At 34.8% G+C, this 26481-nt stretch overlaps 1 protein-coding gene across 9 annotated transcripts in view; it reads right to left on the bottom strand.

Moving 5' to 3' along the window:
* The window catches only part of LOC126819279 (transient receptor potential cation channel subfamily M member 3), a 194069-nt gene that overhangs the window by 110070 nt on the left and 57518 nt on the right, over positions 1–26481 (bottom strand). Inside the window, exon 1 of one of the 9 annotated variants that reach the window (XM_050547246.2) lies at positions 22964–23384. The exons of 7 other annotated variants lie outside the window; for them this stretch is intronic. In XM_050547246.2, coding sequence (XP_050403203.1) covers positions 22964–23161 — 198 coding nt within the window. In that variant the 5' untranslated portion in view covers positions 23162–23384. Of the gene's footprint in view, positions 1–22963; positions 23385–26481 lie in introns of those variants that run through there. One more of the 9 variants, XM_050547248.2, reaches the window with a different exon arrangement.

Genomic DNA, 26481 nt, shown 5'->3' with positions numbered 1-26481 from the left:
ATATGTTTATACAGACCAATTATTAACTTCTACTAATTGAAAGCACATAATATTCTTGATATGAAAATACTGCTTCGACATTACTTATGTGAATAAAAGAGATTTGTGTATTCCTACATTCACAATTATACCATTTCTGCTACTTTGAAGATGTCCATAATTAATGCTCACATAAATATATTCGAATTCAAATAGTTTGTCAATTTTTCAGCATTCATTATTTGATGCCAGTTATCTAATGTAATCTGATCCGCTTTTGAAATATTTGATAATATTAATTCAATAAAATCATCTAATGTTGAAAATTAAACTAACATTAAAATAACAAATAAAAGCATACGTCTTAGAATATCCAAATATTAAAATCAGTCTGTATATTCCATGTAACCACCATCCACAATACTCCAATCACACAATAACTTTGTAATACATTTGCTTTGGTTATTTCAAAAGATACCAATGGAAATATATCTCGTAAAAGCTAATCTTTTTCGAAACTGCACAAGTAGACCAAATGTACCAGAATTCAATGATTTCACACAATAATCGACAAACTGAACATGGATTTGGAAATATAGCTTGAAAAACCTCTATATAAGCATTTGGAAACTGGTAAGTCAACAAAAATGTGCAGTACAAGAAGTTGATGATTTCACGCAATAATTAATCGTTGACACATCATTCTAGCCATATACTAATTGATAAATTAGTACAAGAAGTTGATGATTTCATGCAATAATTAATCGATGACACAACATCATTCTAGCCATATACTAATTGACAAATTAGAACACAGGTTTGCAAATATATCTACCAAAGCTTTTCGAAACTGGTAAGTAAACCAAAATGTACAAGAAGTCGATGATTTCATCCAATAATTAAGCGTTGACACATTACTCTAGTCCTACACCAATTGACAAATTGGAACACAGGTTTGCAAATATATCTACAAAAGCTTTTCGAAACTGGTAAGTAAACCAAAATTTACAAGAAATCGATGATTTCATCCAATAATTAAGCGTTGACACATTACTCTAGTCCTAACACCAATTGACAAATTGAACACAGGTTTGACGGATAACAGATATCAAAACATCCAGCTATTTCAATAATCCATGTGACACGTTCGTCATAACAATAAGAGAAAAAAAATACATCAAATCACTTCATATATATATACACACACACAGTTAATCGCATTACATTCTGAGTATTATCTGTTAATACTAAAAGCTTAATCATGACGACCTATCCAGTCTTCTAATGATGTAATTAAAGTCATCATAATTAATTGGTTTTCTCATCAATAAATTATATGATTTCTGTAACATCTATAACATTTGCATGAGGTCAAACATTTTCTTAATGAACAGGTCTGTCCTTTGTTCTTATATATTAAGGTCTGTCCATGTTTGAGATAATTAACATATCAATGGATCTTAAAGTTAACATTAAACGAGTCATCAATATCCCATGCTCTTGTATACTAAAATCTAGGTCAAATTTATTTTCATAGAAAGCAAAAAAAACACATAGTAAAAGAAGTTTCATAAAGATATCTTTAAAAATGGTTTATGAGATATGCCCACAAAAATAAAACTGATGAACTGAGCCTATTTTGAAACTGAATCTTCTCTGTAATCTGGAAATAATGGAACAGATAGAGTTCCTCCAAATCAGACGCAAATGTCTATCGGAAGGTTACAATCAGTGTTGAAACAGGTACATATATAAGCTTTATCTTTTTAAGGAATGAATAATTCTATATCCTTTTTCTAATTCTTAGATTCAAATCCCAGTCAAAGACACACTCAATAATTATTCTAACCGGACGGCAAAAAACAAAAACAAGAATAGAGTAACAGGAAGTACTTTACATGAGATTTTTCGTACCATTAATTCTGATTGGTATCTTGTCTTATATATCAGATGAACATACATCATCTTTGAGATTTATAATGATTGTTTTAATGATTTATCATTGAAATGTAGTACGTGGTATGTAGAGGAGAATGTTGTAGGTTTATATGGGAATTTTTAATCGACTTTTAAACTGAAGCGGGTAGTGTTTCGTTTCATACCCAATGTTTTTTATAATGTAATGGGGATAGTAATTTCAAGTACCTTAATCTCTGTGTACACACAAAATAGAAGTACATGTAAAGCTAATAATGTTTATTAATCTTTTATTAAAGCTACTCTCCCATGCGGTAGAAACATTAAGCAAAGAGAGAGAGAGAGAGAGAGAGAGAGAGAGAAAGTTTAATGCCCACTCCACACAAACTAGGTCATTTCAGGACTAACATATGGTTCAGTTTTAGTTCTATAATTCGCTGATGGGTAGGGGTCTTTAGCAGTGGGAGGAAACCTGAGGCCCCAGAGATAACCCATGAGGTTGGACAGGCGACCCTTCTCCTTGTCACGTACAATGACCCTTATCTCTAGCGAGGATGCCCATTGGGAAATGACTATTTAGCCTCTGGAGCGCAAAACAGAGTGATGTAAATACAGAACAACATTATAATGTGGGTGTAAATGTTACTTTTATTTTTCTTTCTTCTCAAAAGCAGTTTTTGATGTAGTAAAAAGAACGAAACAAATATATACAAATAAGAGTGAATTAATTGATGTGGTTTTTGATTGAACTTATGTTAAATGTCATGGGGTCAAACATTATACATGTATATGTATAAAATCATCTCATTGAAAAACTTCATAAATCAATAATAAAGAGTTTGAATGGCTGTCTCATCGGTTGAAATTGGTACTCGATGATTTTAGATGTACTTGACAAAATTTCAGGCACCGTTGAACTAATACCCGAGATTTTGTGTCTGACATATATTGATAATATCAATTACCAGTGTTTGAACCGGTGTAACACGGATATAGCCATGAACCGAAGTGGCAGTCCATCGCCACCAGGCCTATGTTACTCCCCAGTTAGAGCTACCCCTATACACAAAATTTCAGCAGTTTATCGCCACCAGGCCTATAGTTACTCCCTATACACCAAATTTCAGTCTTGGGACTGTCCTAGTGTAACTGCCAACCCTGAACAGACAGAAAAACAAACAACAGTCACAAATCGTAGTATAGATTATTTTCTTCTGGAAACAAGGATGATATAAACTGGGCAAAAACAGAATTTTTAGGAAAGAATAAAGAAATAAAAGGAGAGAGAGAAATGGGGTTTAACATCCACTCAACACAAACTAGGTCATTTCAGGACTAACATATGGTTCAATTTCATTTCAATAATTCGCTTGTGCGTAAGGAACTTTAGCAGTGGGAGGATACCGGAGGACCCGGAGAAACCCACAAGATTGGATAGGAGACACTACCCCTTGTCACATAGAACCGGGGAATCAAAATCAAAAGTTGACTCAATGACAGACCTTATGATACAGCGTGCACATTCTAACCATTCGGCCATCCAACCCCTCATAATAATATTATTAGATTTGTTCTGTCATTATAAAGTCAAAATCAATATACAATTATAGGCTGTATTTATAGAGTTTGGTGGGCGGGTGCATCCTCGCTCTCTCTCCCCCTCTTTATATTATTATTATATCCACTGGACATGTATAACAAGACTATAACATAATTCACAACAACAATATAATCTCTTATTCAATAGCAACAATCAATGCAAAATGTTGTCAAAATAAATCATATTGATGTAGAATAACATGTTATTAATTTTCTAGACATTATATAATTGAGCCTATGATAGACATCACATGTTGGCTGCATTGTCAAAATAATCATTCAAATGACAAGATCTACTGGCAGGAATGATGTGAAATAAATGATCAATTTGACTTGAATTAAACTAAACAACCAATTGTACATTTATCTTCTTCAAAAGTATCGAGTAATCAAACTGATTATCTAATCTTAGTTTAAGCAGAAAATTTTCACGATCAAACTAAGTCATTGTTTTGAAGTGCCTGGTATTGAAATTATACACTGTGTTTCTTCACTCTCCCTCAGTTAGATTCAAAGATATCTTGTCCCAAAGCATCAAACAATAAAATTTCTTAGCTCTGCTTAGCCTAAGCAGAGAATGCTCAACTCCGAACTCCATCAAGGCTTTCACCTGATAAACACCTGCACCAAGTTTGAACATTCTTGGTCAATTAGAAGGTATATATATATATATATATATATATATATATATATATATATATATATATTATATATATATATATATTTATATATATAAAATATATTGTGTCCCAAAAAGTGTGACGGACAAATGGACAGATGAATGGATGGACATCATCTCCGCAATCTTGGAATTGTCATGTCATATCAGAAATAAAAGTCTGTCAATTAATGCCCAATGGTCCAAGGAACAAGCTTGCCAAGTTTCATGTCGATCAACTTGGCAGAGACTTAGGTTTCTTTTTTAAAGAGCGTAGCCCCCAAGTGCAGTAGGCGCAATAATAAAAATCAGAATTACATGTTAAATAAATAGTATTGAGATAGAATTCTATGTAAATATAAAAGCTCTTAATAATCTATCAGTTTAAGGCTCAGTGGGCTAACACCTTTTTAAATAATTAAGTCTTTAGCTTAGTTTTAAATGTAGCAATAGAAATGACTTTACGAATTTCAATTTGTGATGCAATTGTTGTTGTTATTGTTGTTCTTAGGTGATATCGCAGACAAGTCTTATCTCCACACCATACGCTCACACCAGGGATCGAAACCACAGACATAAGCCAGAGGTGACCGGCCAGCTAGAGGTCCAAGCCCGGCACTGTAGTACACAAGGCCATCCCAACCCCACTTGTTGTAATTATTGTTTTAGTTATCTTATATGTACTGGTAATTAGAACATTGATTATGTTATGGTAAGTATCTCTATACCAGGGGATTATCTACATCTACTCTACATTGATTGTTAATCTAATCAGATCTTACCTTTAAATAAAACATTAATTATGCTAAAGTAATTAACAATATCATGTAATTTTTATGAGGCTTTACAGGCCAGCCAGCGCTTTCCCTTGATATTTTTTAAGGGTGGTGTGTAGATCGAAAGCATAAATGTAAGACATATGGAACATCCCCTTAAGGCAGAGAACAGTATCTAATCATACGGATGGGACAAAAAAGAACCAGATTTCCTGTGTATACATGTTGCCGTGTACAGGGGCATGTACAAAAACACTAAATGGGGTTTAACATCCACTTGATACAAACTAGGTCATTTCTGGACTAACATATGGTTCAATTTTATTTCAATGTTTGCGAGTAGGGATCTTTAGCAGTGGGAGGAAACCGGAGGACCCGGAAAAAACCCCAGGAGGTTTGACTGGCAACCCTACTCCTTTTCATGTACAACTGAACGCCAAGCTAGTTGACTCAATGAAAGACCTTATGATACAACGCGCACATTCTAACCATTCAACACCCCCCCCCCCCCGACAATTCTAGGAAAGGTGGGGGGGGGAATCAGCAGTCACTTAATAATATACTTCACAGCACAGAGCATGGCTTATCCCTGCCTTCATTATATCAGTTAAACATACATTATACAAGAGGTAAATCTTCCTATTGCAGGTCTTTCTTTAGGCCTGAAATGTTTTCTAAATTATTAATTAGACATTGATTAACTTATCCAGGCCATAATCAACTCTCGATGGCATCAGATTTCTCCGATATTAAATAGATTAGAACAGTTCAGCCATATTTTGATTTAAGCTAAAAATGGAGGAGCGAGACTTAGCTTCGAACAACCAGTACGGTGGTTGAACTTATTGCACACGTCTTGTCAAACCTTCAAAGGCTAATATCCTCGCTTGCAATATAGAGTGATTTGAATGAAATTTTTAAATTATTCATTTTACATTATCTACTTTCAAACTATTATAGGGGATCCCATGGCTAAGTGGGTAAGACGCTGGCTTGCTAGCCTGGAGGTCGGGTGTTCGATCCCTGCATTGGCCAAGAAAGTTCATCCAGATTTTCCGGCGTGGTTCCCCCTTGTCAGGGATGCAGGACGGAGGGCCTCACAAGGACAGCTGTCTAGTCCTTCGGATGAGACGAAAAACCGAGGTCCCGTGTATACATTGGAATGCACATAAAAGATCCTGTGGCAGTTGGAATTCAATATAAGAGTAGGCGATAGTGCCGCTGCCCGGGCAAAATTTCCCTCATAGCACACTGTATGGCATATGCCCGTCTTCATTAGCCCAGCATAGGAACAGAACAGTAGGACGTTAAACACCATTTCATTTCATTTCGAACTATTATAGCAAGAATGGCTAGCTCTTTATCTAAATCTTACACAATGTATCTTTAAGTTAGTGCAGAAAAGTAAAGTATTGGAACTCATTTCATTTCACTTTAGAATATTCTTTGAGTTCTTTTATATGGTGAAATACAAACATCATGTCTGTTTAATCTCTCTGTCTGTTTATATTAAAGCAGAGAGGAATCTGGCAAGAACTGGGATGAAAGGACTAGAAGATTACAACAATGAGATGTGAAGTTTTTTATAGTTTGCATGCACTTACTCTTTGTTAAAAAGAAAGTTGCTGTCAACATTTGTTAATGGCCATTTTACTGGTTGTGGAGGAAGCAAGATTAACAAATCTATTCTTAGAAATTCTCGAGACAAGAGGCTGACATGGCAAAACATTAGTTTGAGAAAGGACTTAGTATTCCTTCGATGACAGCTTAGAGTTTTCAATACTCAAGACTCACAATTTATTGTGTGCTTTTATTCTGCAATCAATAATTCTCTCTAGAATAGGTTCTGTATCCTTCTTTTCGTGTAACTTAAATCTTACGTTAAAAAGAATTTCATTCACTGTCAACAAAAAGCTTTGCGAGATTAAATAATGATTACAAAGAATGTGCGTACTTTAATGGATACACGGAAATGGCATTCCAGACTTTTAATATCGGGAAACCAGCTAACAATAATCATTGCATTCAAAATATTCATCAATGCAAACTGCAGCACAATAACATAGTCATACAATTGACTAAATCAAACCTCAAGAAAGTGGACCCAGATCAGAAGATCAGATTTTGAGAGAGAGAAATGTTATAGTCTTGGAATTGTCATTTGTCAGACTATGAATTGCTTGAAAGGAGTATGATCAATTTAAAAATTGTTAAATTCCATTAAATATTTACAAAGATATTGTGAATGGAAATTCTGCAATATTTAGGCAGATGATCATAAGAAGCAGCACCACCTGTAAGTGTCAGATAAAACATGTTTGATGCGCTTATTTTTAAACCGATTAATTTCAAGCCGGTAGATTATCTACCTTTGATATTTTATTTTATTAATTAAATTAGATATTAAATAATTAAACACAGATTAAGTCGGGAAAAATACGATAATTGTCTGAAAAAAGGCAAATAATCAGCAGCAGCTTTAATATTTGCTGTTAAGATGGTAAGACAAATAAAAAGATAGGTTGCCAGGCAATGAAACACACAACCACAGCAGCTAAAAGATACATTATGGGAGATTCGACAACGAGTTGGCAGTTCTCACTATCTAAGTAATGTAAAGGCTGAAAATCTAATTCAAATTGATCCACTATGAACCGAGAACAAAGCAATTGAATTTCCGCCTAGCCTTGATCATCATTACTAAAGTCAGTACGATAAACAGCATAGTCTTGATTATGCATTTAATCGTTAAATCGCGAAGGAAAGTTATGCAGTAAATCGGCTCACAATCCACTAAAGATCGCAGGCTAGTGATTCCGTCTAGAGTTGATTATGGTCTGGATAGGTTAATTAATGTCTAATTAATAATTTAGATAACATTTCAGGCCTAAAGAAAGACCTGCAATAGACAGATTTAGCTCTTGCATAATGTATGTTTAATGGTTCGAGCAGTCGACAAGGGTTGTCGCATATTTAGTCTTTTGTAACCGGTAATGGGAGCTTTTACAAGACACTGATATCAAATTCATACAGATCATAGTGTTCACAAGGTTCAAAAAGTGAAACAAGGGCCATAACTCTTGATGTTACTAACAGAAATTTCTGAAATTCTATATGCGTCGTCATTTTACTAATTTAAATAATGCATATAAATGTTAATACAGATCAAATGATAATTTTTGTCACTGGAGCATCCACAAGGTCTACAAACCAAAGTAATTAACAGAATTTGTTGAAATTCATATATAAACTTTAAAAAGATTGGATAAAAATTGAAGTGTGTTCACAAGAAATTGTGGACGACTAACCGATGGAGGTGACGACAATATACACCATATTTTCAGGTGTGCATATAAAACACACTATGGCAATCGTTAAAGGTCTGTTAGATCGTTCAAATATATTTCAAATGTTAAAAACATGCACTACTTTAATCTAAAGTCAACTGTTATTATTCTGTAATTAAGCACATCTGAGTAATCTGGTTTGTAGGAAAGACAACACAATTACATTAATATTACTATAGTTGCCTATAAAAGTAAGTACACAGGGGACTGCACCACACACAAACAATTACACAAGACAAATCTAAAGACAAGGCACAATATTCCAGATATTACAAACAACAAATGCACATTTCAATCAAGTGAACGGATCTGTGGCTAGTCGTAAGCGTACACCGCACTGTACAGTCCCTAGGGCCTGTAGTTGTACAAACTTCACTCAAAATGAAAAACAAACTAACAATAAGGGAATATTTCTCAAACGTTGTATAATACTAGTGTGAGTCAAGATGGCTATGTGCAACATGAAATATAAAATGACATGTAGACACATTGAGGGGAAAATTCCTTTACGTGTAACCATTTATATGAGATGTAGTAAAAAAGAGAGGGACAGAGAAATGGGGTTTAACTTCCACTTAACACAAACTAGGTCATTTCTTGACTAACATAGTTCAATTCTATTTCAATAATTCACTTGCACGTAGGGGTCTTTAGCAGGGGGAGGAAACCAGAGGACTCAGAGAAAACCCATGAGGTTGGACATGTGACCCTACTCCTTGTCACGTACAACCAGGGAATCGAAATCACGCCAGTTGACTCAATGACAGACCGTATGATACAGCGCGCACATGCTAACCATTTGGCCATCCAAACCCCCCTTATTTATATAAATCAGAGAAAACTGAATACAAAGAAGCAATGATGATGTGAAATCAGTTAAAATCAAAGTAAACTTAAAATGGCCGTAACTTAGGATCAAAATGATCAATTTGAATAATGTTTAAACCCTTATAATTTTTTTCTAAAATAAAATTTAAGTGCATAGTATTAAACTCTATATTTAAACATTATTTCGTCATTCCAGATAATTCTAAGAAATCTTTTGATTCTGTATGGTATTAAACTTTATGTATACTTAAACTTTATTCTGAAATTCCAGATAGTTATAAGGAATCTTTTGAAAGGCATTCATTATCTAGACATTTGGTTAGCTGTCTAATCATTTAGCCGTCATTACATGACTAGAACAGGCTTCACTTAACCATGTCTTTAGGTGTTAATGGAGTGCCCAAGCAAATAATTAAACGGAAGGAAAATAATGTCTAGTTTTTATTAGATTTGTATACAGTGTTACAGCTCTTCTCCTATTCATTCAGTAGAATCATGTTTCTAGTAAGGCTGACCTTAAAAATATCTTTGTTTCACCAAACCCGACCCACAATCGAGGAGAAGGGTCGGTAGGTCGGGTTTTTTTTCAGATTTTTTTTTAAGAGCTAATTTGACAGCTTGATAATTTTCCGGGTGCAAACATTCGTCTTCTTTTATTGTCAAACAAATCAATGACATCGGGATTTTTCGTGATGCACGACTCGCACACGAATTGGCAGAAACTGACGTTTGAAACTCCCTCAACACGTTTTTTAACGATCGTGCGGGTTGTGCCTTCATTTTTCTCGAAAACGGATATTCAATATTCGTTTTCGTGAAAAATAGAGGCAGAATCATTTCGTGGGAATGGACGTGCTTTCGTCTACAACCATTTTGTTGAGAAGCGACACCTATGATGCTTTCGTCTTGATCAACCAGTTTCAATAATGAATCAAACCATAGCCATAGTAAAGGGAAATAACTCTCGTGATATATTTCAGGTTGACACACAAAATAAAATAAAAAGATCGCGGAAAAGTGCAATAAAATAATTTAAGTCGGGGGTGGTTTTAGTTAGTCGGTCGCGTTAGGCGAAACAAAGATATTTTTAAGGTCAGCCTAAAGAAAATAACAATTGCTATTTAATATATTGCTTTTACATATCTAATGCAAGGCTATAAAAAATTATGCCAATATCGTCACTACAACTGCAAAAATCTCTGGCACAGGAACAATATGAATACACATAGATCTCCTCGATAACAAATCATGAAAATTGCCTTCTCTAATGCAAGTCTCGAGACGACAATCTATATTACAACAGTTATTAAATCTGTATTTCGAATAACGTAAATTACATTCGGCTCTTGCTAATCAAAATATAATTAGCATTGATAATGCTTGTTCTATGGCTGTGTCCATCCAACCCCCATGATAGATCGCAAATTAATGACTTTGTGTGATTACGTATGTCTGTTGATACTAGGGTTATAACAATACCACTTAGGTATTATATAACACAAATTTCCACAGAACAGACGACTTCACTTCTACCAAACCTGATTGGCTCTAATAAGCAGACTATTTTACTTTCAAATTGTCACACAAATACAAAAAAAGCAAAATAATTGGACAGTAATATTGGACAGTGATATTGTTATTATATTTGTTTTTCTTCATATAATTTTACATTTAAAACACTTATAGCCCGTTAAGACGCTTATTTTTAAACCATTTCATAATCGCTGGGGTTTTTAAGACAGCATCACACGTACTATAAGCCAAACCAGTTTAACTATTCTGACCTCTTCGGTCAGATTATAGAGTTAACTACGCATGGGTAGCTTCATATTCTATATTCGGTTCTTGCACGCTTTCGATAACATTGGCACTGTCTGACCTCGATATTTTCACAGGAATGTAACTTACTGCGTACTGCTCATGCTCAAAGCAAGCTGGAGCTGGGTTTTTTAAGCCAACCCGTTCAGATGGCTAAGATGAACCAGTTTAAAAGAAAAAGCCTTCTCGAAGACAGGTCGCGAGCTGGGGTTTCTAAACTGGTTTATTTGCCCCACATTTGTGTTCAGATGCTTAAGTTAAACTGGCTTAACGATAACCGGGGTTTTTAAACCAGTTCAACTTAAAGATACATTATGGGAGATTCGGTAACGAGTTGGCAGTTCTGACTATAATAGTTAAAAATTAGATAATGTAGAAGGCAATTTGGTGAAAATTTCATTCAAATTGATCCACTATGAACCGAGAACTAAGCGACTGAAATTCCCAGTACGATAAACAGCATAGTCTCGATTATCCATTTAATCGTTTAATGAGAAGGAAAGTTATGCAGTAAATCGGCTTACAATCCACTAAAGATCGCACGCTAGCGCAGCCATCTAGAGTTGATTATGGCCTGGATAGGTTAATTAATGTCTAATTAATAATTTAGATAACATTTCAGGCCTAAAGAAAGACCTGAAATAGGCAGATTTAGCTCTTGCATAATGCATGTTTAAGCCTCTAAACGGGCTGTAAGAGAGAGAGATAGAGAGAGATAGAGAGAGAGAGGGAGAGAGAGAGAGAGAGTTTAATCTCCACTTGATACAAACTAACATATGGTTTAATTTTATTTCAAATTCGCTTTGGCGTAGGAGTTTTTGGCAGTGGGAAGGAATCGGAGGACCCGGACAAAACCCACGGGGTTTGACAGACAACCCTACACCTTGTCACGTACAACCAGAGAATCGAAACCACGCCAGTTGACTCAATGACAGACCTTATGATACAGCGTGCAAGCGCTTAACCAAGATAATAGGTATTCTGGAATTCTATACGCTGAAAACTACTGTTCACATGCTAAAATTAAACTGGTTCAAAAATGCAGGTATTGATAAGCACGTTTTAAAACTGTGTCCAAATGACAAATTTAAACAGATTTAAATATGCCGGCTTTTTAAAAATGGTTTAGCTTTGTTGTCAGAACCCAAAGGTGGTGCAATTGAACAAGTTTATGAAACCCAGCTTGCTACTTGTCTTTGAGAAGGCTTTTCTAAATACATGTAGCTGCCTTATTTTGGCTTAAAATGTTGGCTCCAGCTAGCTTTGGACACTCGCAGTAAGTTTGAGGACACATCTGAATTGCTTAAAAGATTTAAATAACATTAATTATGGATTTAACACCCATTTAAATGTTAGTCTATCCTTCATTGCCTGTATTTCTAGTTTATTTGTCACTACTTTAATTCAAACCAAAATGTAGGCATCTTAGAAATACACTTTTTCTTTTTTCAAGAATACACGTCACAAAGTTTTTATATTCTTCAAGAATAACAATTAATTATTTTCTATTTGGAATGTTGTCAGGGTAACAAATCAACCATAGGAAATGTGTCTGACCAAGACAATCTTCCCGAATATTCAACCTCACAAGAGAGAGAGAGAGAGAGAAATGGGGTTTAACGTCCACTCGACACAAACTAGGTCATTTCGGGACTAACACATGGTTCAATTTTATTTCAATAATTCGCTTGCGCGTAGGGGTCTTTAGCAGTGGGAGGAAACTGGAGGCCCCAGAGAAAACCCACGAGGTTGGACAGGCGAACCTCACAAGAGATTTTTAACTAATAGCTGAATCCAGGGGGTGGGGGGCTGGGGGGGGGGGGGGGCTGGGTGTTTTGTGGGAGTTGTGGGAATGATATTTGTTCATATATCAAATGTTATTAAAAAAACAAACAAAATAACACCTTGCTTCTCATGTAGAATCAATGCCCAATCAATGTACCTCAGCCTCAGCCCCAATCAATGTACCTCAGCCCCAATCAATGTACCCCAGCCCCTCCCTTTTCCCCTTCAGTTTCAATCAGCTTGCTAACCTAGGAAATTGTTGTAGTTGATCTTTACTAACTCATCACAAATTAAAAGCTTAAATTTGTTAACACTGAACGGAAAGTCTCCACATGTAACCCACTTGGGAATTTTTTGAGTGGAAATAGACTGATCAGCGTCATTATTACTCAGAAGAACAAGGGGATTGGCTAGCTAAATTAAGATAATAGCACACTTTCATATGGTAATCTCACAGGAGTTTATAAATTCTTCTATAGAACAAGGAAATTATAACAAAATTAATCTAATTTATTTAACAATATCTAGCCCCCAAAAAACATTTATATCCATTTAAAAATATATAATTCATACAATTCTATTCCTATCTATCTAAATTAAATTTGCGAACTCTTCTGGTGCAAATGTATCGACATAAACAAATGCCAAACAAATACGAGCCTCGAAATTTAAAAAATGCTAAAAGAGTGCAAATGAACCTGTTAAGTTTTTCAAATTTATATTATTATAACAGCAAGAAAACAATGCAAGTGACCGCAATTATACCAGCCGGCCATTATACCACCCGGCCATTAAAAACAGACGAAATGAAATGAAATGAAATGGAGTTTAAAGTCCTACTGTTCTGCTCCAAACTGAGCAAATGAAGAAGGGCATACGCCATACAGAGTGCTATGAAGGAAATTTTGCCCGGACAAGTGATAAAACAATTTCTTTTTTGTTATTTTGGCGCCCTGATGGTCACAATTTTTGTGATGCTTGCTTAATCATGCTTGCTTAAAACTCCCTGTCAAAATCATGTACAAGTGTCCCAGCTGTCTGCCCCCCCCCCCCAACCCCACCCCACCCTCTCACGGGCCATGAACGTAGTGTACAGGTTTTTTTTATGTCATATTTTGTTGTATTAAATCTCAATTTCTGTGTTTTAGCAAAGTGACCTCCAGTTACCCCAGGTATATGCCATTATGAGTCTAGAGACATGTATTTTTCAAAAACCTTTGAGGCCGTGGGGGCAAGTTGCCAGACAATAATTTATAGGTACTAACGAGACTTTGTAATAAAGGGGAATGACTCCGGAAATCATAAATCACTGAAAATCAATACAGTTCTCCTGTTAAATCAATTAAACAAATGATTTAAATGTCAGAAAGAGGTTGCTAATTGAAGCCGCAAAAGTGCAGACAAAAAAATCACCATCTTTGACGAGACTCAAAAGTTGTTAGCTTTTTCAGCAATAGTTTTTAGATTCTGAACCAACGTTTCTCTGTTAAAGCACTTTTAAGAGAAGTGCTAGATTTGCCGAACTATAACAAATAAATCTTTACAATTGATCAATTATTTCCTTTTGTCTTCTTCTTAGTTTTATTTTGAAAACTACTTTCAGACGAAATAATGGGAAATCGTAGAAGTGAATTACAGGTTTCGCGACCTGGACATTATAATACTTGATCTTTAGAGTTCTGCACGAAAATCGATAACAAATAGCCCAATTATGGCATCAGAAAAATCTTACAAGTTCCTCGAGTGTCTTTATTATATCAAGACAATGGTTTACAATATTAAGGGTAACATTGTCTTGTAATTAGTGTTGTTCCACCTTGGTTGGGTTGTTACATTTCCATCTAAAGTCTGAACAAACAATTTGATTTTTTTTATTATATACAATAAAATGAAATGTAATGGGGTTTAACGTCCTACTGTTCTGCTCCGATTGGGCTAATGAAGACAGGCATCTTTTATGTGCACATTAATGTGTACACGGAACCTCAGTTTTTATTCCCATCCAAACAACTAGACAGTTGTCCTTGTCAGGCCCTGCACCACTTTTAAGGGGAAACCACGTCCAAAAATCCTGATGAAATTTCTCGGCCAACACCAGAACCGAACCCACGACAAGCCAGCATATTACTCACTTAGCCACTGTGGCTCGATTTTTATATACAAATGAGAGAGAGAGAGAGAGAGAGAGAGAGGGAGGGGTTTAACTCCATTCGGCACAAACTACGGCATTTCGGGACTACCATATGGTTCAAATTTCAAATTTATTTTAATAATTCGAAGTGGGAGGAAACCTGAAGACCCAGAGAAAACCCACAAGGTTGGCCAGGCTACCCTATTCCTTGTCACGTATAAACTGCAAAATGAAAATTACCCACTTGACTTAATAACATATATAATGACATATATGTATATACTTTATGATTTCATATGCATGTGTTAAACCACTACATCACCCAACCCCCCTGATAATGTTCTATTACCATGTATTATACATAATAACAGCAACAGTCATTATAAAGTGTGTGTTGACAACAACCGAGTTCACAAAGCATTCTCAGACTTAAGATAAGAATTTACCCAACATTCAATCACTGTTTATGAGAAATATCTTTTATCCAGAAACACAAAACTTTGCACATATATAGTTTCTTATTGATGTATTCGATACATTAAAACAACTTAAGTCTGAGAATGCTTTGTGAACTCGGGTCCTGATTAACATCTTTCTGATACTCAATTTGAGTAACTTTTGACTTGTGATTAGGACCTAGTAAAAACTGTTTATAAAATGAAGCCTCGTAGACGGTTTTTTTAAACGCGATTCCAAACTTTACGGAGGTCAAAGGCCTGTATTTCTCGAGAGAAATATAATGGCTGATAAAGAAGTAGTTGTTGTGTTGAAAAATAGTTTAATATTGAAAGCAACAGGGAAAGTCAACGTGTTACAACCTCATTACCTCACGCCACTTTAATCACTTATCCTTGAAATTAAATTTATACAATCACCGACCTAAAACATTTTTCAAATCGATGGAAAAATATCATCAAATTATACCAAAACCAAATTACTCTCCCCTTGCCTCTTCAACATTTAAAATCTCAAATGGATGTTTTTTGTGGTAGTTTATCAATCTACATAAACATTAATCGAATTTTTGACACCTAAAATTTTATTGCTTAATAAACAATGTATGGTTGATTGAGAAATACAGATAATGGAGATTCGACGCAAGCATTGCTTGCTCAGTTAAACATGCATTATGCAAGAGCTAAATCTCCTATTGCAGGCTTTTCTTTAGGTCTGAAATGTTATCTAAATTATTAATTAGACATTAATTAACTTATCCAGACCATAATCAACTCTTGATGGCATCGCTAACCTGCAATGTTTATTGGATTAGGTTCTGATTTGCTGTTCGACTTCCATTCATAATTTAATCATGAAATGGATAATCGAGACTATGTTTTTTATCATACAGACTTTAGTAATGATGATCGAGGCTAAGCCAAAATTCAATCGCTAAAATCTCGGTTCAGAGTGGACCGATTTGACTGACATTTTCAGCAAATTCCCTTTACATTATCTAGTTTTTAACTATTATAGTGAGAACTGTCCGCTCTTTATCTAATCTCTCATAATGTATCTTTAAGAAAGATAATAACCTATCAATTTATGTTTTATGTGTGAAAAGACTGAAATTGCTTGAAATGAAAAATAAAATAGAAAGAATGATATGAAATGAGGTTTAACGTCCTACTTTTCTACACAAACAGAGTTAAGGAAGATAGGCACATGCCATACAAGGTATGTGCTATGAGGGGAATTCATACCATCCGAACAACTAGACCAACACCGGGAACGAACCTGAGACCTCCTGCTTAGCAAGCCAGTGTCTTACTGGCTGAGTGAAACTACCTGAACTTTGATATTCAATGATTTGCTTTCATTTCATGTTACATTTTATTTCAACACCGAAATAGTTTCAAAGAATTTAACCTTAAAAAACAGTAAAATTTATAGCTTTCATATGTAAAAAGACTTTGAAAAATTGTCATTATGCTAAAAATAGTCATATTTGTTGGGACAAAAAATTGTGTCACTCTGCAGAAAACATAATATATCAAAAATATACCAGCTGGCAAACTTTGAAAGTGAATGCTTTGATTCACAGTGGAATAACGTAAAAGTGAAAGTTCTGATTCACAGTACAACCACCAAAAATCAGTGGTTGAAAATTTCATAGATCAATCACTTCTTGTCTGATCTCAATATTTATTTTCTAACTCTTTTTATTTCGTTTCGTTTTTAATGTTCAAAATTGTGATCTGGAAGATCTGGAAGAGTTGTTATATAACAGGCGTTCTACTTGATGTGAGGAATTAGCCAATGAAACAGTCTGTTACGGCGAGTTCTTGGCCTTTTTATGCACAGAACTGTGGGTAAACCACTAGAAACAACAGCACTGATTGATTAATCAATGTCTGGCGTCATAGGGTCAAAAGCCGCTCTTTTGACCCCTGACGTGAACACCCACTATAATTTGTCAGATCTTCGTGTAGTGTAGGCCATCGAAAGTATAAAAAACGGAACGAAATATAGATCTGTACTTTAATCAGATTGATAGATGGTCAAAACTTTCATTCGATATATAAACTTTATTCCACGGAGAGTTTCAATATTGACAAGGGTGCATAACATCGATCATTCAGCTTATAGTTCACACAATCAATATAATTTATCACCTAGCTGAATAATAATCCCACATGGAATATATATCTTCTACTGGATTTAAAATGACACAAGAGGTAGCAGTCAGTCTCTGACATTCCAATAGACAAGGTCAAAACATAGCTTTTTTACATCCTTGAGAACAAAATGAATGAGTCACTTGTCTTATAATCATGGATACATCTTATTTTATCAAATTAAACAGCTACATGAACAGAATCTTTATAAGACTTTGGTTTAAAAAATGGCTATTACATTAAGGAGAGAGAGAGAAATGGGGATTAATGCCCACTTGACACAGACTAGGTCATTGTGGGACTAACATATGGTTCAATTTTATTTCAATAATTCGCGTAGGGGTCTTTAGCAGTGGGAGGAAATCAGATGACCTGGAGAAAACCCACGAGGTTGAACAGACAAACTATATATGATTTGGTTTAATTTCCATACTTCGCTTGTGCGTAGGCGTTTTGCCTGGTTGAAGTGTTTCTCGTTATCACTCAGGGACTTTTTGGTTGATTTTTATAATTGTCCCCAACCTTTCGAAGCTTAATGAATTTAATTTCTATGAAATTGGAAATTAGAGTTTAGTTACATGTAGATAGACACACTTTTGACCCTATGACGTCAGACATTGATTAATCAATCAGTGTTGGCGTTTCTAGTGGTTTACCCACAGTTCCGTTCATAGCACGCCAACAAGAAATCGCCGTAACAGATTGTTTCATTGGCTTATCCCTCATTTCAACCAAAACGCCGATAATATAACAACTCTTCCAGATCCTAGTGTAGTATAGACATGTAAAACGAAATTTTGAACTATAAAAAAAACGAAACGAAATAGGATCTGTGTTTTAATCAGATTGTTAAACCAGGTTATATATAATTTTTTTTTTATGGACTGGAACCCCTGACCCAAATTTCTGATTGTGTACCAATATCCATAATTAACTACTGAACTAGATTACAGGTAGCTTTCATGTTATAAGCTGAAGATCTATAGTAATCTAATACTACTTGCAGTATGGATAAACATAACAGATCTCCATACTAATGTCTAATAAAAAAATCTATTCTCAGCCATTTTCTGACAGACATACTTGTTTTATGAATGATAAAAAAACTCACACAATGACTATACAATTACTTAGGAAACAGCTAGAAATAAATGGATCTCATTTGGTCATTTGTTTTACGCTATGCTTCATTTTCGAAGAGCAATTCAATTTTTTCTACAAATTACAAAAAGATTACACAGCAAAAAACTTTTAACGACTATCTTTCCTAATTTTGTCTACCAAAGCTTGTCATGTGTGGTAAATGACTTTTCTTTTCTTGTACCAGCATAATAATGTTTCTTTTGTGTCCTGGTATACAGAGCAAGGTTTTATTTAATCTGACTTAAATACAGATCTATATTTCGTTTCCTTTTATACTTTCGATAGCCAATACTACATGAAGATCTGACAAGTTGTGCTCGACGTTGACGTTTCTAGTGGTTTATCCACAGTTCTGTGCATGGCACGCCAAGAAGTCACCGTAACAGACAGTTTCACTGGCTTATTCCTCACTTCAACCAAAACGCCAGTAATATTACAACTCTTACAGATCCTAGTGTAGTAAAGACAAATAAAACGAAATTTTGAACTATAAAAAACCGAAACGAAGTAGGATCTGTGTTTGAATCAGATTGATTTTTTTTAGGTCTGCGAAGCTGCAAATCTAGAGTCTTCTCTAACCTCTTTCAATTTAAAATAATTAGACCTTGTTGGTTTGATAATAATCAGTGTGGTTTCCCTTTGTCACAAGTTGTCGGTGGTGCAGGATGGAGAGCCTGGCCAGAAACTAAGTCTAGTCGATAAAACAATGTACGAAAAAGCAAGGTTCTGTGTACATGTTGGAGTGCACATACAAGAATTCTCGACAGCTAGAATTAGATGAAGAGTAGCAGGAAATTCTACTATCTGGTCACTGCATGGCATATTTCCATCTTAATTTGCCCAGTTGGTGTATAATTGTCCTTGTAGGACATATTTCAATCTTCATTTGCCCAGTTGGGGCAAAAGCATTGGATGTTAAACCCCATTTCATTCCCCCATTAAATCTTTACTAATACATGTATTTGTCACTGTCATTTGTCTGTCTGTTCAGGTTTGGTGACTACACTACGGCGACCCGATACCAAAATTTTGTGTATAGGGGTAGCTTGGACCGAGGGAGTAACATAGGCCTAGTAGCGGCACTGCACTATCGATTCTGGTTTCAGAGTTATATTACTTTCAACCCCTGCAGCGCCGGGTCAACTGCTTACTAAAGAAGCTTCAACGAATTCTTCCCCAGTCCATAATTGCTTATGACAAACTTTTTTATATTGTTTACTAATGAGACAGCTAATTTATAGAAGGTACAGTGAATTAAATGTGTAAATCACAGGGATTATACTTCAAAAGGTACAAACTTGATAATCATTTTGATATATTAATGTATATTGTATGCTGTGTATTGTATAAATATATAAGCGTGTTATAAAGCTGCTAATATACAGTGCGTCAGTGGACATATAATAGATTATTATTATAATCTACAATCAATATCAGACAGATACCAACTAATTTACAACTGACAATAATAGAGATTTATGTAATTTGGGAATCTAATCTTCTAATAATAACATATCGTCCTACAATATAGGAACATTTGGCAATCCATAGACAGGGGATTGTGTAAGACCCACTAATAAGCTCACCAGCAGCCAAGTAGTCGTCTGTTGTTTCTGCTAGAAAGGGGTTAGCATGGTTAGCATGTACGCGCTGCATCATAAGGTCTGTCATTAAGTCGACTGGTGTGGTTTTGATTTCCCAGTTGTACGTGACAAGGAGTAGGGTCGCCTGTCCAACCTCGTGGGGTTTTTCCAGGTCCTCCGGTTTCCTCCTACTGCTAAAGACCCCTACGTGCAAACGAATTATTGAAATAAAATTGGACCATATGTTAGTCCCGAAATGACCTAGTTTGTGTCGAGTGGATGTTAAACCCCATTTCTCTCTCTTTCTGCTGGCATCAAAAAGCATTTAAAGAGGTGAATAAGGGAGGCAGAAAATGGTGTGTTTTGCATTTGAAAACTAAGGTTCCTCTATTGACCCAACAATCCCACTAGGTTTTACCTGTGTTCTGTAAATGGAGAGATAATTGAAGTTGAAAATTTAAAATCCCTCAATTTCTTCCCTATCCCGTGCAAACTGGAAAAAAAAAAACATCTGAAGAGGGTGCTGAACTCAGGGTGTATAAAAATGGTGGGCCTGACAGATGCTCAGGAGCTGTTTTAAAATTAATATTTCAGCTTCTACATTAACATGAACTTGAATCAACTTACTTAGATGTACAGTCTACTACCATTGACTGAAATTTGTATGTCTAGTTGTTCATATAGGACGAAAAAATGAGGTCCTGTGTAGACATTGGTGTGCACATAAAAGATCCTTTAGCAGATGGGGCAAAATTTCCCAGTCAGAACAGAAGAGTAGGATGTTAAACCTTATTTCATTTGTATTCCTGTAACATCTTTGCAGCCAATCCGATCACACTACAAATCTTTCAACCTTTCCTGCCCCCAAAATTATATTCTACCAAACTTAACAAGTCCAAAGTAATTATGATAACTGTCAATGAAAATTAAATATAGTTTAAAAAAAAACTGACAATGTTTTTAAGAGTTGTGGCTAATGTAAATGTATATTAAATTAAATTGAATTAGTTCGCATCCCAGAGAGGATTGTTCTATAGACGGTCACATTAATCTCATGTTTCCCATCAACTTTGTTTTCAGACATAAAATATTAAATCCACCATTACCGAAGCAAGGTGTAGTAAAGCTTTCAGTAAGACCAGATAAATTACCGGTACAATAAAATCTGTCACTTTTTAAAGTGCAGTAGTACACATCACTTGCTAAATAAACTTTCTTTAGACAGAAATTGACAGACTATTTGTTACCTTCAAGGTGTTTTATATTTGGAAACGTTTCGGGTATTGAAAAAGGGTATTGCACCTGAAACGTCGATCAATTAAAAAGATCTTCTACTTCTACAAGTCTGTTGTGCATTCTGTTGAGCGGGGATTCTTTAATTTTATTTTGTGTTTTATATCTGTGCACCACACACAAACAGAAACCCAGATGACAAACCCGCCGACAAGATATATGACACACAGACATAGCAAGTAACAAACAATAACAATATCATTAATTCAACTGATCATCTCTCCCCTGGGGCAGTCAAAACATTTTTGAAACCTTTTTTTTTTTACAATTCGGATTGGATTCAGATTTAAATCTTTTAATTCCATTCGATGATAGTGAGTTCTGATCCAATGAAAGCTTCAAACACACTGTAAAATTTTATGTTACTGTTTAGCATTTATGGTTATGTATCTGTGGAAGTTTCATGTGACCTTGCACATCCATAGAACACAGTCAATGTTAATCTTTGAGTCATTTAGTAACTGGATAGAGCAATAAAATAAAACCAAATAAACTATAACACATACTTATTGTTATAGTTTTCTGTATTAGGCTCATAATTTTTGTATTACTGTATTAGCTTGATAACGTTGAGAGATTAATTAAATAAGTAGCTGTTTTTTCCATAAGTATGTGTTATAGTTTACAGTCAATGTTCATGCCTTATCTTATATATGCTAACAAAACGGTTCAAAATGAAATTTAAAGGCTCAATACCACTCTTGTTGTAACTGAATAATATGTCCCAATCTTTATTCTGGTCAACAAATTGTACTATTTTACAATATTCCAATTAATTGAAGATACAAATTTCATCTTAACACACCTAATTTAAAAAATTGGAAAAATTCAACTAAATGATTTGAAAAGCCTAACGTAAAGCTTTTCAAATGTGACATGGATTTAAAAATATTTTCGAACCCTCTGGACAAGTAAAATAGGATTTAATGGATAATTTACACAACAGGTAGGATACTTAAACATCTAATACTTAGAATAAGGCTATTATTTATTGTCACTTTAAAGTTAACCCTTTAGCACCTGGTTCATGAAAATATTTACTATCACAGTTCCGTAAGAAATTTTAATAAAAAGCAATCTTTTTCACATGGGAGTTTTATAGCTCATTTTGAAAATTGTAGTAGTCGAGTGGTCGAGGGGGGGTTGGGATGGCCTGGTGGTCTAGAGTGCCACGCTTCGACCTCTAGCTGGCCGATCACCTCTGGCTTGTAGCTGTGGTTTCGATCCCTGGTGTGAGCGTATGTGGCTTGGAGATAGAGGCGCCTTCTCAACCTCGTGGGTTTACTCCGGGTACTCCGGTTTCCTCCAACAGGAAAGACACCTGCCGGTGCGCTAAGATAATAAAAATGAAAAGTAAGACTTATCTGCGATATCACCTTCGGTGGAAGCGGACATTAAACACAAAGAACAACAACAAGTAGTCGAGATGATAAAGGGTTAAAGACTATCGTTAGTTAACCCAAACATTATATTACACTGTACTTTACTTACCCATGTGTCAGACGGACGCTGTAATAACGACTTGCGTAAGCTAACTAAATCCTCGAATATAGATGCTAAGCTAGTCCGTGACTTTCTTGATTCATTTGCCTCTGAATCCACTTTCAACATGTTAAAGCTTTGGTTAGTTACGACACCATAATTAAACACAACAAGCACGGAATTCAACATAAATTCTACAGCAGGCATCAATCTGCTGACACCATCACTAACATGAACAACACCATGTCACACAGAACTCTGATTTTTATTCCTGGCTTCTATTCCTGTCGAGGCTAGGTATTGAAGAAAACTATAATCATAGCGTCAAAACACATGCCAATATCAAATCAAATTCTTCGTAAGTCAAATTGACATGCCATTATTTGCATCATTTCTCTCTCGGATGAGGAAAAAATTGAAGAAAAAATCACTGTAGTGCTGATATAAAAGACTGACTGAGCTACAAGATGATTAAAGATACCGTCGCTGATTTTCTCAAAAAGAAATTCACAGTCTGCGAGAACAATGAGAATATTTCATAATATTCACTGAACACAAAAATCACCTTGAAGACCTTCTCACTTGACGTTTATTCTCCTGATGTGATTCTAACATTAACTAAATGTATTTTCATTTCCGAAAACCCACACGCTATACTCCTAAAGAATTTCTCATCAGTGGTTATAATCTTTCTTATATAAAGCCATGACGCTATTGAATGCCAATTTACTTTCTATTTTTCCTACATGGTCTGATCAAAAATTACAAGAGATTCCCTGGAATCGTAATTTGTCATTTATGATATTTTTCATATTCCCATAATCCGTTGATCAATACGAGAATATCAAGTGACTGGAAGACAATTTACGATAAAAATAGACTAATAAAACATATCAAATAAATAGTCTTCCGATTCACAAAAAATAACAAATGTCAAGAAATTAACTTAAAGTCAAAAGTCTTGAACACGTATTGCTTCAATTAACCTAGTAATTCATCATCGTTTCTAATGTCGTATAGAAATTATTATCACTCAGAAACCTTTGTTTCGTGGATGTGATTATACGATAGTTATTTGATTTATAAACACTTCCAGATTATACCTAAACCATATACATTTATCTTAGCATGTAGCCTTGATTAATAATTTCAATAAAATTGTCACTGGACACCACAATCTACCATTCATTACAGTGACTTTAATCATTGATTTGCATGTTTACGATGTAACTGACACCTTGTATATGTAACATCAGCATGGAATATCTTAAAAAGTCATATCTCATCCAAATTAATCCCCACGGTTTGAAAATTGTCAACCACAGTATCAATTTCAGTATTCCAGGAATATTATCACAGGTAGAATTTAACGACGCTACACAAATGATATTATCCTCCAGCAATTTACACTACATGTATGTTCGATAAAATTATCATCTAATTTTAACTTGTAATCTACAATATAAACTGTCAATCACATCATTAAGATACAATTACTGTCCCCGTGCCATATCAAGATATGGTACTATAATTATATATTTCATATTCATCAACTCTGTTTCCTGTACCACGTAGGTAAAGACGGAGAATGTCTACTCATAAACTGTCAGTTGCAATTTTATATCAATTTCCATGCAGATTGCACCCATGTATCAACAGCACAAGACAGGTTTACTTTCATCTGGAAATCCATTACACCCATTTCCGTATCATTCCACTATTTTCGTCATTCGTTGTAATATCAATTTCCTTGAAACAATCATTAACACTACAACACAGAGTTAAGCGTTTCCCAATGACTCATTTATTAATTTTATTTTCCATGCCATAAAAATCATCTATATTCATAGGTCTCAAATTACCAGTCTTTGCACTGGTAAATATTAATATAGTCCTCCGTAATGTGACCATTAAACACCGCAGAATGGACAATATTCTTTTGTTAACAATGATGTCTTCCACACCAAGTAAAATATCCGAACAAGTACTACAGCCTTCTAATCAGATCCTATCAGTGGTCTTGATGTTCAAAGCTTGAGTAATTATGTCCAGGATACCTTAATAAGTGGACAACTATATCTTGAGGGAGAGAGATTCTATTAAGGGTACTTCAGTTATTAGTTTGTGTATATATCATAAAATTGTTAACTAGGAAATCTCCTACCATACACAGAAGGTACCTCAACAGGTTTTTGTCGACAGAAACTTACACAATTTGAAATTGCGTACAATTTTTAAACAGATAACTGTGTTATTTTTTTCTTTTAAATATTTTTTTTTTATACACACATATACAACAAAGAGTTTCTGGTTATTGTCTCATTCAAATGAAATCATTCAAATTTGATCTCTCCATTTACCGGTATTTGCAATGAAGTTACATATACCTGGATTTTACACAGTCGAATATATCTTGATAGAGATGGCGTCCCTGATGGTTTTAATCTTCTAAAATAGCTCCCAAATAAAACTTCACAGTAAATTATTTGACAAGAAATTTCTGTACTAAATTATGGTCATAGCTTGACACATGTACACTGTCACTTCAAAATGTAACCTATGCACTATTTCACTTGGATTGGAAAACAATACATAAGTCACATAATATAAACAAATTCATTCATCTGTTTTCAAAATATACAAATTAAATTCAAAATCTCACCATCTGAAAGACCTTCATTGAGCAATTTTTAAATATCCACTAAATTCATCTTCCAATAATATTAAAGCTGTAAAAACTTGTTAAGAGTTTTATCTTAAACAATTATCACCCGGTTGTACTTTGTCCTTTTCACAACAATCTATATTTATCTATTTACAAAAATAATAAAATGGTCATATTAACTGCCAGTGTAGAATCCGCCTCTCACAACTTGGAGGACTAAACTGCTAGTTTTCTGTGAGGAACTTGGCAGTAAGCTAGCTTCCGTAACCCATTCATTGATTCTGTACACTCCGCTCGAATTCTTCTATCAATATAATGCATGTTGTAGCTACTACTAGCAGTCATTGACAACTTCAACAGCATTCATTTAGTAAATCTAGTTTTCTCTTGACACCATACATGGAAAAAATCAGTGATATATGTTTCTGGGTAGTTATTTCTTATTGATGTTCTGATTCACAAAATCTTGTCACAACCAACAGGTCTTTGACAATTTCAACAACATTCATTTAGTAAATCTAGTTTTCTCTTGACACCATGCATACATGGAAAATATCAGTGATATATGTTTCTGGGTAGTTATTTCTTATTGATGTTCTGATTCACAAAATCTTGTCACAACCAACCAACAGTCTTTGACAATTTCAACAGCATCGATTTAATGTAAACTTAATCCTCTCCGGAGACCATGCTTAAAAACTACACTAGATGTATTATTCTGGGCAGTTTACTGCCAAAGCCTGTTATAAGTCACAGAGTTTGATAATTTCTACAGCATTGATGTAATAAACTTAATCCTCTTCTTAACACAGTGATAAACATTGCTGGGTATGTTATTATTACGGTACTTCTAGTTCTAAAT

The sequence above is a fragment of the Patella vulgata genome, chromosome 4, assembly GCF_932274485.2.
Source record: "Patella vulgata chromosome 4, xgPatVulg1.2, whole genome shotgun sequence".
NCBI classification, from domain to species: Eukaryota; Metazoa; Mollusca; class Gastropoda; family Patellidae; genus Patella; species Patella vulgata.
The sequence above is the reverse complement of the archived record's forward strand: the minus strand, read 5'-3'. Positions and strand labels throughout refer to the sequence as shown.